At 36.9% G+C, this 12,600-nt stretch overlaps 1 protein-coding gene across 6 annotated transcripts in view; it reads right to left on the reverse strand.

Moving 5' to 3' along the window:
- Window positions 1-4,063: 4,063 nt before the first annotated feature.
- Window positions 4,064-12,600, reverse strand: part of LOC105486643 (ERCC excision repair 6, chromatin remodeling factor) — an 85,283-nt gene continuing 76,746 nt past the window's right edge. For all 6 annotated transcript variants that reach the window (XM_011749597.3, XM_011749592.2, XM_011749593.3 and 3 more), the window contains 3 exons: window positions 11,040-11,244; window positions 10,068-10,146; window positions 4,064-8,916 (listed from right to left, as the gene is read on the reverse strand). In XM_011749597.3, the coding sequence (XP_011747899.2) occupies window positions 8,497-8,916; window positions 10,068-10,146; window positions 11,040-11,244 (704 nt within the window). In that variant the 3' untranslated portion in view covers window positions 4,064-8,496. The remainder of the gene's footprint in view (window positions 8,917-10,067; window positions 10,147-11,039; window positions 11,245-12,600) is intronic.

Below are 12,600 nucleotides of genomic sequence, written 5' to 3' on the forward strand. Positions count from 1 at the left end.
CACTTGTCCCAGCACCATTTGTTGAAAAGACTGTTCTTTCCCCACTGGATGGACTTGGCACCTTTGCTGAAAATCAGTTGACTACAGATGTTTGCATTTATTTCTGGAATCACCATTTTTTTAAAAATACAATGATCTATGTCTATGCTTGTGCCAGTAACACACTTCGTAATTACTGTTGTTTCGTAATTCAAAATGAGGAAATGTGAGTTTTTCTACTTTATTCTTTTTCAGGATTTCTTTGGCTATTCTGGGTTCCTTGCAATTTCATATAACTCTTAGCATCAGCTTGTCAATTTCTGCAAAGAAATCAGCAGAGATTCTGACAGAGATTATGCTGAATCTGTAGATAAGTTTGAGGAATACTGTCATCTCAACAGCATTATACTCTTCTGATCCACAAACATGGGATGTTTTTCCACTTATTTATGTCTTCTTTAATTGCTTTCTGCAATGTTTTGTAGTTTTCAGAGTATAAGTTTTGCACTTTTTGTTAAATATGTTAAGCACCTTATTCTTTTTTATGCTATTATGAATATTCTTAATTTCATTTTTGATTATTCACTGCAAGTGTGTAGAAATACAATTGATTTTTAAATACTGATGTTGTATCCTCCCATCTTGTTGAACTCATTTATTAGCTTCAATAGTTTTTTTTTTAGCGGATTCCCTAGAATTTTCTACATACAAGATCATGTTATTTGCGAACAAAGTTTTTCTTCTTCCTTTCCACACTTTTTTTCTTCTTGTATAATTGTAATGGCTAGAACCTCCAGTACAATGTTAAATAGAAGTGTGATAATGGGCATCCTTGTCCTATTTCTAATCTTAGTGGGAAAGCATTGTTTTTCACCATTAAGTATAAAGACAGCTGTAGATTTTTCATAGATGCTCTTTATCAGGTTAAGGTAGTTTCCTTCCTTGTTTTTCAACCATTTTTATCATGAAAGGGTGTTGGATTTATTCAAATGCACCTTTTTTTTTTTCATCAGTAGAGATGACTTTTAAAAATTATATTGACATACGTATTACATTGATTTTCACATGTTAAGCCAATCTTATATCCCTGGGATAAATCCTACTTGGTGACGGTGTATAATTCTTTTTATATGTTGCTGGATTTGGTTTGTAGCATTTAGTTGAGGATTTTTGCATGTATTTCATAAGACACATTGGTCTGCAGTTTTCCTGTGATATCTTTGAGTGGTTTTGTTATCAGGGCAATACTGGGAAGTATTCCCTCCTATTTCTTGAAAGAGTTTGAGAATAATTGCTATTAGCATTTCTTTGATTGTTTGGTAGAACGGAGGGGTAAAACTGTCTGTGCCTGGGCTATTCTTCGTGGGCAATTTTCTGATTGCTGGTTTAATCTGCTCACTAGTGATAGGTCTATTCAGATTGCCCATTTCTGTAAGGTTGGTAGTAGTGTCTATTATTTCATATTATATCCTAGTAATTTGAGTATTGCCTTTTTATTGGTCAATCTAGTGAAATATTTGTCATATTTATTGATCTTTTCAAATAACCAGTTTCTAGTAATATTTTCTCTATTGTTTTTCTATTGTTTCATTAATTTCTACTCTATTATTTTCTTCCTTCTGCTTGCTTTAGGTTTAGTTTTTCTTTCTTCAATGACTCAAGGTGGAAGGAAGGTTACTGCTTTATTTCTTCCTTCTTAATACAGGCATTTACACCTATAAATTTCCCTCTAAGCACTTTTTTAGCTGCATCTGTACAGTTCACTTGTGTCTTGATTTTCATTAGTCTCAAAGTGCTTTCTGATTACCTTCTTGTTTTCTTCTTTAGTGTATTGGTTATTTAATAGTGTGTTGTTCAATTTCCTAATTGTGAGTTCTTCAAATGTTCCCATTTTTTATTTCCAATTTAATCCTGTGATTATGACCACAAAATGCTCTTTGTATTATTTCTATCCTTTTAAACGTATTGAAGTTTCATGGTCTAGCATAAGGCCTATCCTGAAGAATGTTCCATGAGCATTTGAGAATGTATATGCTGTAGTGCTTGGGTAAAGTGTTCTATAGATGTCTGTTAGGGCCTAGTTGGTTTATAGTGTTGGTCAAGTCTTCTATTTCATTAACCTTCTGTCTAGTTCTGTCCATTATTGAAAATAGGTTATTGGAGTCTCCAGTTACTATTATGGCCATTTTTTTTCATTTCTGTCAGTTTTTGCTTTCTGTGTTTTGATACTGATCTCTAGGAGCATTTTTGTCTTAAGATCTACTTTGTCTGACACTAGTACAGCCAGTCCAGCTCTTTTGTGGCAATTGTTTGGACTATTTCTCTTTCTATCCTTTTACTTTTAATCTATCTGTGTCTTTGAACCTAGAGTGTGTCTCCCATAGATAACACAGAGTTGGAATGCATTTTTAATCCAATCTGACAGTCTCTGCCTGATTAAATTAACATTTATTATTGATAAGTTGAATACACATTACTTTGTTTTCTATTATCTATTGTGTTCTTTTCATTCTCTTTTACTATTGCCTTTTGCATCAAGTGAGTATTTTCTAAGGTAGTATTTTAATTTTATTAATAATTTTTCAACTACATTTCTGGAGTTATTTTCTTAGTGGTTGCTCTAGCATTTACCATATACATCTTATCAGAATCTAGTAGAATTACACAAGCTTAAGTCCAATAATATATAGAAGCTTTCCTCCTATATAGCTATATTCCCTTTCCCCCTTTTTGTGATATTTTAGGTATACATACTGTATCCATTAATGTTACAAATCCAATACATTGTTATAATTATTATTTTACCATCTGCCATTTCATTAGTCTATTACAGCTTTGCTCCCAGCCACCTCCTTTGTGCTGTTTTGACAAATGTTATATATATGACATTTCTGAATGTTATAGACCAATACATTACATACATATTATTTGATACAGCTGCATTTTGAATCAGTTGAGAGGAGAAAAATATGCATTTATGTGACTTTTATAATTATATAATTGCTTTTACTGGTGCTCTTCATTTGCTTTCAGCCTAAAGAACTTCCTTTAATACTTATTAGGCAGGTTGGTTAACAACAATTTTTCTGTTTTTGTTTATCTGGAAAAGTCTTTATTTCACTTTCATTTTTGAATAATACATTTGCTGGATATAGGATTCTTGGTTGACACTTCTTTTCCTTCGAGCACTCTGACTGTTATACCTGCCCTCTGGCCTCCATTATTTCTTCTGAGAAGTCAAGTATTAATTTTGTTCCCTAAGTGATGTATCTTTTTTTCACTCACTACTTTCAAGGTTTTCTCATCTTTGTTTCCAGCATTTTTTACTATGATGTGTCTGTGAATCCCTCTGCATTTATCATGCTGGGAGTTCACTAAGCTTCCTAGATGTTTTTCAATCAATTTGGAGAGTTTTCAGTCATTATATCTTTAAATATTTTCTTTTTCTTCTGTCCTTCTTGTAATCCCATTACATGCACACTTAATGGTCTTCAATGGTGCATATAATGGTGCTTCACATTTCTCTGGGGTTTTGCTCATTTTTCATTTTCATTCTCTGTTCTTTGGAAAGCATATCTCTCTTACTCTATCTGCCAGTTGGCTGACAATTTCTTCTGCCAGTTCAAATCTACTATTGAACCCCTTTCGTGCATTTTTTCCTTGTCATAGTTTTTAACTTCATGAATTTAGCTCTTGCCACTTGGAGCTGCAGGGATAAGAAATGCTGGCATCTTGCCCCTCCCTGTGAGGTACCATACCTCTGGACAGGGAGCTGAGGGAGACGGAGCTCTGTTTTCTTGGCTGCACCCACTGAAATGGGAGGGAGGGGGGAATGTGTTGTGGCTGAAGCGTCTGACTCACTGTTCTTACCAAGATTTGGATTTCCTTGAATAAGTGTTACTTTATTCTACATGCTTTTAGGATAATTTTCAGTACATTGTTTGTGTCTCTCTGTATAAGAGGAAGGTGTTTATTTTTTGTTCCAATTTTCACCAGTTAAAGCTAATTCCTAGGACAGGGGGTCCAGAGGGCCCTTCACATTGCCATTCTGGAAGTGAAAGTCTAAAGGATATCTCAATGTTAGAAAATTTAACTGTGTACTTTACTACACTAAGAAAAGCTATACAGTTATATCAATATATACCAGAAAAGACTTTGAGGACAATCATTCTACCATGTGTGATAACCAATTATGACACCACAATGATAAAAACAGTGGGTTACTAGCAAAGTTAGATAAATGGACCAATTTAACAGAATGCAGAGCCAAGAAACATTTCCATAATTATATGTAAATTGGTAAAGGTGGCATTATACATCAGGAGGAAAATAATAAACTATTTGTTAAAGGTGGTAGGGAAACTAGTCATCCGTATGGGATTAATAATTTATGAGAATGTATTCATGACCTTAGCTAGGGAATGGTTCTTAAAGAAACAAAAAAAACGGAAAGACTGAATTTACTGTATTTTAAAACTTCCATATGATAAACATCACAAAGTAGATATGAGAATATGCTAATTCTCCATATTTTTATATAAAAGTTAAAAGACTCACAACCAAAACTAAAAATCTGTAAAACACCTAGGAATAAGCCTATTATGAAATGTGCAAGAGATTTATGATGAAAGTTATTAAAATTTCATCCAAGAATATAAAAGACTTTAATAAAATGAGGCCTATCATAATACTAATCAGAAACATAATATTAATTATAAAGAAGTCTTTTATTCTTAAATTAATGTGGAAACAAATGCAACCCTAGTCAAAAGAACACCACAATTTTACTGGAATTTAATAAACTAATTCTTGATTCAGCTGGCACAGAAAACACCCAAGAATAAGACACTGAAGAGGGGGAGAAAGGAAAAGCAACTTGCCCATGAATGGCAAAACACAACGCAAAGCACCAAATGACAGCGTGAGGAGTGTGGTTGGTAGAACCAACACCTGGATCCACGGGTCAGAAATAGACAACTTAGCATGTGATGAGTTGAAAGCTGACATTTTAAACTGGTGGAGAAAAGAATATTTGTTGATCATTGGAATAATTGCCTTTTTGTTTTTGTTTAGGGGAACAATCCTAAAAGACAAACAACCCACAGGAAAACTAGGCAAATATAACACAAATAGGCAAAGTATGGTAGAGATCTACAAATGGCCAATAACACGCAAATGTTTGATTTTATAAGTAATCAGGGAAATTCAAGTGAAAAAAAGGTACTTTCAATCATGAGATTGGTTAAAACAAAACAAAACAACCTACCGATATTGATACCACTTACTGTTGGCAAGGGTTTGGAGAAATGGGTCCTTTTATGGAGGGTGAATTGAAGCAAGCAATTTTGCTACATCAACTGACATTTAAAATCTACATAATCCAACAATTCTATGCAGGCAGAGCTATACTTACAGGAATAGAAATGTCTTGCACATAATATTAAATGAAAAGTTAGTTGCAAAATAAGGATGGTATCACCCCATTAATATAAATTACATATTTAAAGCAAACTGGTTGCTGTAATAGACTTCAAAAGACAGTAGTTTAAGCAAGTCAGTATTTTATTTTACTCTTAAATAGCAAGTCAAAGGAGAATAGTTCAAGACTGGCAGGCCAACTTCTCCTTCCTCAACACATGACTTCCATCTCTTGAGATGCCAGGTCACTACTGAAGCTCCCATTGGCCTCCCAGCCAGCAAGAAAGGGGAATGTCAAGGAGAGTGCATACCCTGCTTCTTTATTTAAAGGGCCAATTTGGAAGTTTAAAACTTAGTCATATGGCCACAATTAACTTTAAGGGAGGCTGAGTAGTAGTCTTAAGCTGAGCAGCCAGACGTCCAGGTAAAACTCAGAAATTTTATTAGTAAAGGAAGAATGAGAAAATGACATTATAGCAGCAGTCTGTGTCATGTGATTCTCTAAATGCATGGAGAAGACACACCAAACATAGGACTGTACTTAGCTGTGGAACAGGTGCAAGATGGTGTGGGGGTGGGGAGGCAGACTATTGCTTGAACATTTTTAATGGTGATGGTATTAACATATTTAATTTTTTGACAAAATTTTAAAATCCTTTATTTGTGCTGATAAAGCATGTTAAATACATTAAATCTACACTGTACAAAGCTTTTAAAGTTCCAAAAATTAGATTTTTATCTAAATGAATAAACTTCTCTGCATTGTTAAAACCATTCTACTTACTGCAATGTTCTCCAAGTCCCTCCATCCAGGAGGCATGATGACAATGTGTGCAGATCTCCTCACTGAGACACCACCTTCCCAAGATCATGGTACGTCAGAAAAACTGAGACAAGAACTGGAACAAGGACCACCTTGCTCCTACTGCATTATAGCTTTTGACAGTATTTGTTACTTGAAGAGAAGGCTATACCTTGTCTAGCTCAATACAGTTTATGTTTCAGACACTATAAATGTGATGCCCAAATGCTTCATATGAGTGAACAAGGTCAGTAGATCACCCTGAGAACAAGGAAGACACAATTTCCTTATAGGCTAATGATTATAAAAATAGAAATTAAGAGCTCCCAGAAACAAACCACTTAGTCAAAAAGGAAGGAGTTTTGACTTCCTTCTAAACCAAGTATTCAAGTTTAAGACTTATTGGCCTGTTTAAAAATTCCTTCTATGACTTCTCAACAATGATAGCAAAGTGACAAGAATAATGTAATCATCATCTTCCCTCATTATATATAAACCAAACTAAAAACCAAAGAAATGAACAAGCTATAATCCAAAAAAACTAGAAAATCCTGGCAGGAATCATAAAGAACATCTCTAAGAAAAGGATTCTTGGCTTAAGCAAAATATTAGAGCAGAGAAAGCAAAACTCATGTCCTCTCATGCAGTCCGGCAAGGCTCCCCCTGCCCAGGACCCTCCTGTCTGAGTCACAGGGACAAGCAGACAGAAGATCTGGACACAGCTATCCATGTTAAGCATGAGCGAGATGTAAAGAAACAGCACGGTAGGAGGGCAGGTATACTACAGAAAATGAGAGAGGAAAAGAGCAGACCAGAGAACACAAATCCAAGAAACAAACTGCACTGAGATAGCTACAGAAGAAATTCAAGGAATACAATGAATTTCAGAAAACAACACTTCAAAGATGAGATGATAAAATCATCCTGAGAAGGAAACAAGAAAAACACAGGTAAGAAAATAAACTGGGCTAGGCGCGGTGGCTCACGCCTGTAATCCCAGCACTTTGGGAGGCCGAGGCGGGCGGATCACGAGGTCAGGAGATCGAGACCATCTTGGCTAACACAGTGAAACCCCGTCTCTACTAAAAATACAAAAAATTAGCCAGGCGTGGTGGCGGGCACCTGTAGTCCCAGGTACTCGGGAGGCTGAGGCAGGAGAATGACGTGAACCCGGGAGGCGGAGCTTGCAGTGAGCAGAGATCACGCCACTGCACTCCAGCCTGGGCGACAGAGCTAGACTCCATCTCAAAAAAAAAAAAAAAAAAGAAAAGAAACTGAGGATCAAAGCAACACCATCACAGAACCATAAACACATAAACAGTAGCGAGATACAAACAGCCTTGGCTGGAATCCAAACCACAGAAACAGGAAAGCCCGTCACAGGGAATGCAAAGGCAGGCGCAAGACAAAGGCAACTGGAGAGAAGACAGCCTGCCAGCCTGCAGATAAGAGAGGTCTGGAGTGGTGTCACTTCATAGTAATAACAGCTGGGTCTGCTGTGGGCTGCAGTGATGTTTGTGTGCATGCACATGTGTGGTTTTTATGTACCTACTTTTGGCTTTAATTGGATTTTTTTTTTAATAGCACATTTTGTGACTGTAGGAGGGAAAAAGATGCCCTCTGCTTAAAGGAAAGCCAGGGTAAACTGAATACCCTACAACTTTCCACAAATACATGTCTTATCATTTATTAACAAACTGTTTCATGCTTTACTAATAAAAATACCCACCAATTTGCCAGTACCTTGAAAAGAGGATCTTTTCAAGAAAATTAATATAATTATCAAACAACAAATAACAAACCTGACCTTTGTGGGTGGCAAACAGTAAATTTAAATGTTTAAAGGTTATGCATCAAAATAATGCTGTTATCAGATATTGATGAACTTACTGAACAGGTTTGACTGAATATAAAACCTGTTTTTAGCACCAATAAAAAAAATTATTGAGATTTCTGTTCTGCAAACTTCTAACTGTGCTCCCTGACAGCATCTTTTGGGTAAAGGAACAAATGTGCTCCAAGGAGTAACCGTTAGGTCCCTGATTTTTTAACATAATTCAGAGTGCCAAAAAAAGAAATCAATCCAAGTATTTTCTCCTTTAGCTAGCATTATTAAAACTTTTTAACTTTCAGAGAAGAGTTTTGTCTTCTTAAAGTTTTAATTCTGAGGTAGATGTCATGCAAACAAACATCAAGTGCAGCCAACTTCCGTTGACAAACATGATTATTAATAATAAATTAATAATCAGAAATGCCCATTAGAAAAAGTGACTTGAAAGTTTAGGAAGCAATGTTGTTTAGCAGTATTCTGGCTTAAGTTTCCAAATTCCTTCACCACCAGAAGTTCTATGAAAAGTGCACAGATTTCTCAATAGTTCTCGGAAGACACAAGACTGCGATGCAGATAACTTGGATTCAAACTCCTGTAGTATCTCCCTAGTGCTGGCCTGGCCATCAGTGTGGGCCTGGAAAGCGATGAAGTTTCTCATCTCCACCAGAAGGTCATCATGTTCTGTGGTGGGAAGCAGGGCAGAAGCTTCCTGCAGGTGCCCGCTTTCACTTTCTAAACGCTCTGGCAGAATCAGGTGGTTTCTAGCTCTCATTTTAGCCAAGAGTGAGGAGGAAGCGAGGGCCCCGGACGAAGAGTCTGCATCTTCTGCTCTTCCACTAAAATGCTCAGGGACATTATCTTTTCCCTCTTTTTTCATGATGCCATCCTGGAAAAAGAAGACCACTATATTGATATATTTAATCTCTAGTTTATGCCCCCACTTCCTTCCCCAAAAGCTGTGAGGGGTCACCAGACAACACATGTGCCAGGGTGGTGAGGTTGACGGGTAAGACTAAGACTCCACCTAACGAAAAGGGAAAGGAGGAGGGTCCGGTATCTAAATCCTCCCACTGTTAAGAGACCATTTCCTAAAAAAAAAAAAAAAAAAAATTAAAAGGGGGGCAACCAAGCCATTCCCTTAGTCACCACTCTGCATGGTGGTGGAAAGGAAGGCAGAGTGGAGGTTTCCAGGCAAGGTTTCAGGAAAATCTGTCTCTAGGAGGCCCAGGACCACTTTCAGTGCCCGTGGGCTTTTCCTATTCTTCCTCTCAAATGGACCCTGACCTGTACACTGTGGATAAGGAACAGTATCATAGCTATACTTCTTTTTCCTCACTTTTAAATCTTCTTACTCTTTCCTACCTTACATCTAATGCAAGTTTCCTTAAAAAAACACAAATCTAACTCTGAAAGGGTCTCAAATCCCTACTGCTAAAAGCACAGAACATGGGAAGTCAAAAAGGTACTCATATTCCTAAACACGTTCATATTAACTTAAAATTGGAGTCTGAATCTGGGAGTTTTAACATAATCCTTAATCAGAAAGACCAGAAAGACTTTCACTGAATGGTGGAGTCTGGACTAGTTTTAACCACTGTAGCATTCAAGGCAAGCAGGGCATTCTTGAACACAGAAAGACAGGCACTCTGCTCTAGCAGCTAGTGAGTTACAGACACCAACATTCAAGGCAGTTTTCTGGACCTTTATTTCAGAGGGTTGTGGTCTCTGGAGCTGGCACTTCCCCTCTAGACAAGGCAGGCTGTCCTAGCAGCGACACACCCATCCCTGTGTCAACCTTCTAATGGCAAAACAGAAATGCTGCTACGGATCTTGGGTTAAAGACTTTGTCTTTAGGAAATCAGCAGATCCTTTTAGATTCAAGTGAATGTGCATCATAAATCAGAGCATGCAACACAAATATCAGGTGTCATTACACCAGAGATAACCATTTTCTTCACACCCAAAATCAGGTGAAATTTTCATGGCATTCAATCAAGCAAATCTCACCCTGGAAAGCAAAAAGGTTATCTATATTACCTGGCACTTCTCTGTTGGAGATGTCGATGAAGAATGCTGCACAGAGAAGTTAGAATTCCTTTTCTTACCAAATCTACTCCTAAAGAAGGAAAATAATCACAGTAGATTAAATGTTTGCTTTTGAGACTCAGAGATCAAAATACTCTTTCAACAATGAACTTCTTCCTGGAAACATTTCCATTTGCATGGTTATTCTTTCACAGCCACGCCATTTCTGCTCTATCCCCCTCGACTCTTCCACACCACCCTCCTAGAAAGTAACTGCTGGCCGGGTGCAGAGGCTCATGTCTGTAATCCCAACACTTTAGGACGCCGAGGCGGGCAGATCACTTGAGGTCAGGAGCTCGAGACTAGCCTGGCCAACATGGTGAAATCCCATCTTTACTAAAAATACAAAAATTAGCATGGCATGGTGGCGGGAGCCTGTAATCCCAACTATTCGGGAGGCGGAGGCTGCAGTGGGCTGAGATCACACCACCGCACTCTAGCCCGGGTGACAGGGCGAGACTCCGTCTCCAAAAAAACAAAAAAAAAGGAACTGCTGCATCTCAGAATGAGAACCACTCAGTTTCTTGTTCAAAAGATGATGGGAACCATTCTCAATTCCAGGTAGGAAAATCATTCTAAAAGAGCATACTGAATAACAAAGTAATTAATGTGTGTTGTAAATTGGCTAATTATCTCATTAAAGTTTAATCATTATCCTGGATCTCTTACTATTTTTAACAACACCATCTCTCAAATAAAACCAATCACTTCTCCTGAAGCCACTTTGGAAAACAGGGGATGAAAGCAAGTAGGAAGGCAAAGTTGTAGTATTTCTACAAGTCACCCAGATTTCGCTGCTATAATCTTTCCATGAGGGATTTATTCCTGAAGAGAAATAACATAAGCCTCCACACCTGCTCTGATTTTATTTCTAGCCTTAGTTGTTTGGCCTCCTTGCAAGTATGGCATGCAGTAATCTCTTACTTTGTTCCTGCTGGTGCACCAGAAATCCCCCTGTGGCCAGTCCAGGTGGGAACACCAGACACTGCTCCCAGACACCGCTGACGAGAGAGCCTCAGTGCTTTCAAGGCATCCTGAGCCACTCGGTTGGCTTCTGCTTCCACCAGTACATAATCTGGGCTGGCTCCATCCATGATGGCATCATGCTTCATGACACTGTGCACGCCAACTAGCAAGAAAAGAAACAGCAAAGTGATATTTCACTTTGTACACAAGAAAGACACTTTTCTCCTCTGTATAAGTACAATATTGTGGTAGACAAAAAACAAAGTCATAGTAAACTTAGATAACCCTAGAGAATCAATGATAAAAAATAGTAAAATAATTCAGGCAACATAAAAAAATAAAATTCACATACAGAAACCTGCAACGTTCCTATTTACAAACAATAGCCAGCTAAAGATAAAATGGCAGGAAAATTCTACTTACAGTAACAGAAAAGACAAAACACTTAGGAATAAACCCAAGCAATGTGTAAAGCTTGTATGGAGAAGACATGAAAACACTCCTGGGAAGAGAGACCATCAGACTTAAACAAACAGAAAGATATCCCTTGCATTTGAGAAGAATGACTCAATAACCATTTTCCCTGAGTTAATTTATATGTTTAATGCAATCTCAATAAAAATATCAAGCTTTCTTATGAAGTTAGACAAACCGATATTAAAGTTCATATAGAAAAATAAACCTTCATGAATAGATCAGAAAACACTGAAAAGGCAAAGTGACACCCTACTGGACAATAAAACATGCTCCAATTACAACAGTTTGGTGCTGAGGAAGGAAGAGACACAACAGGAGATTGACCAGAAACTAGAAATAGATCGAACTACATTTGGAAATGTATTACATGATAAAGGCATCTCTCATCACTGAGAAAACCATATTTGAAATAAATGATGCTACAAACGTTGGGGCACAAATGTTGGGGCATTTTATCTTTGAACCAAGATAAAATCCACACCTCATACTCTAAATGGATCAGAAATCTGAATGTAAAAAGCAAAACCATACAAGTAGTACAAGAAAACATGGTGAATTATCATATGATCTATGTGTAGAAAAGGCTTAGAACTACAATTCCAATTAATAAAAGACTGACAAGTTTTTTTTAAAAAAAAACCTGTTTCATAGGAAAAAAATTATCATAAGTAATAAAAGACAACCAATGAGGAAATACTTGTAACATATATGAAAAATGAAAAGTTAACATCCCTAATATATAAAGAACTCTTTAAAACCAAGGGGAAAAAGGGACCAAAAATCTGATTTAGAAAATGGACAAAAGATATGAACAGACAAATTCACATAAAGAAAAATTTTTTAAATATAAATGGTTCTATAAAAAGTTCAATTTCACTCAAAGAAAATAACTGCAAATTAAAACTTAATATATCTTTTCTCACCTATCAGACTGGGAAAAATTAAAAGTATAACACCACACTCTTGACAAGGCTCTGGGGAACAACTGCTGGTGACAATTCAAATTGATCTAAACCTTACAAAAGGGAGTTGGGCATTATTC

Source organism: Macaca nemestrina, chromosome 9 (assembly GCF_043159975.1).
Source record: "Macaca nemestrina isolate mMacNem1 chromosome 9, mMacNem.hap1, whole genome shotgun sequence".
In the NCBI taxonomy this organism is placed as follows: domain Eukaryota; kingdom Metazoa; phylum Chordata; class Mammalia; order Primates; family Cercopithecidae; genus Macaca; species Macaca nemestrina.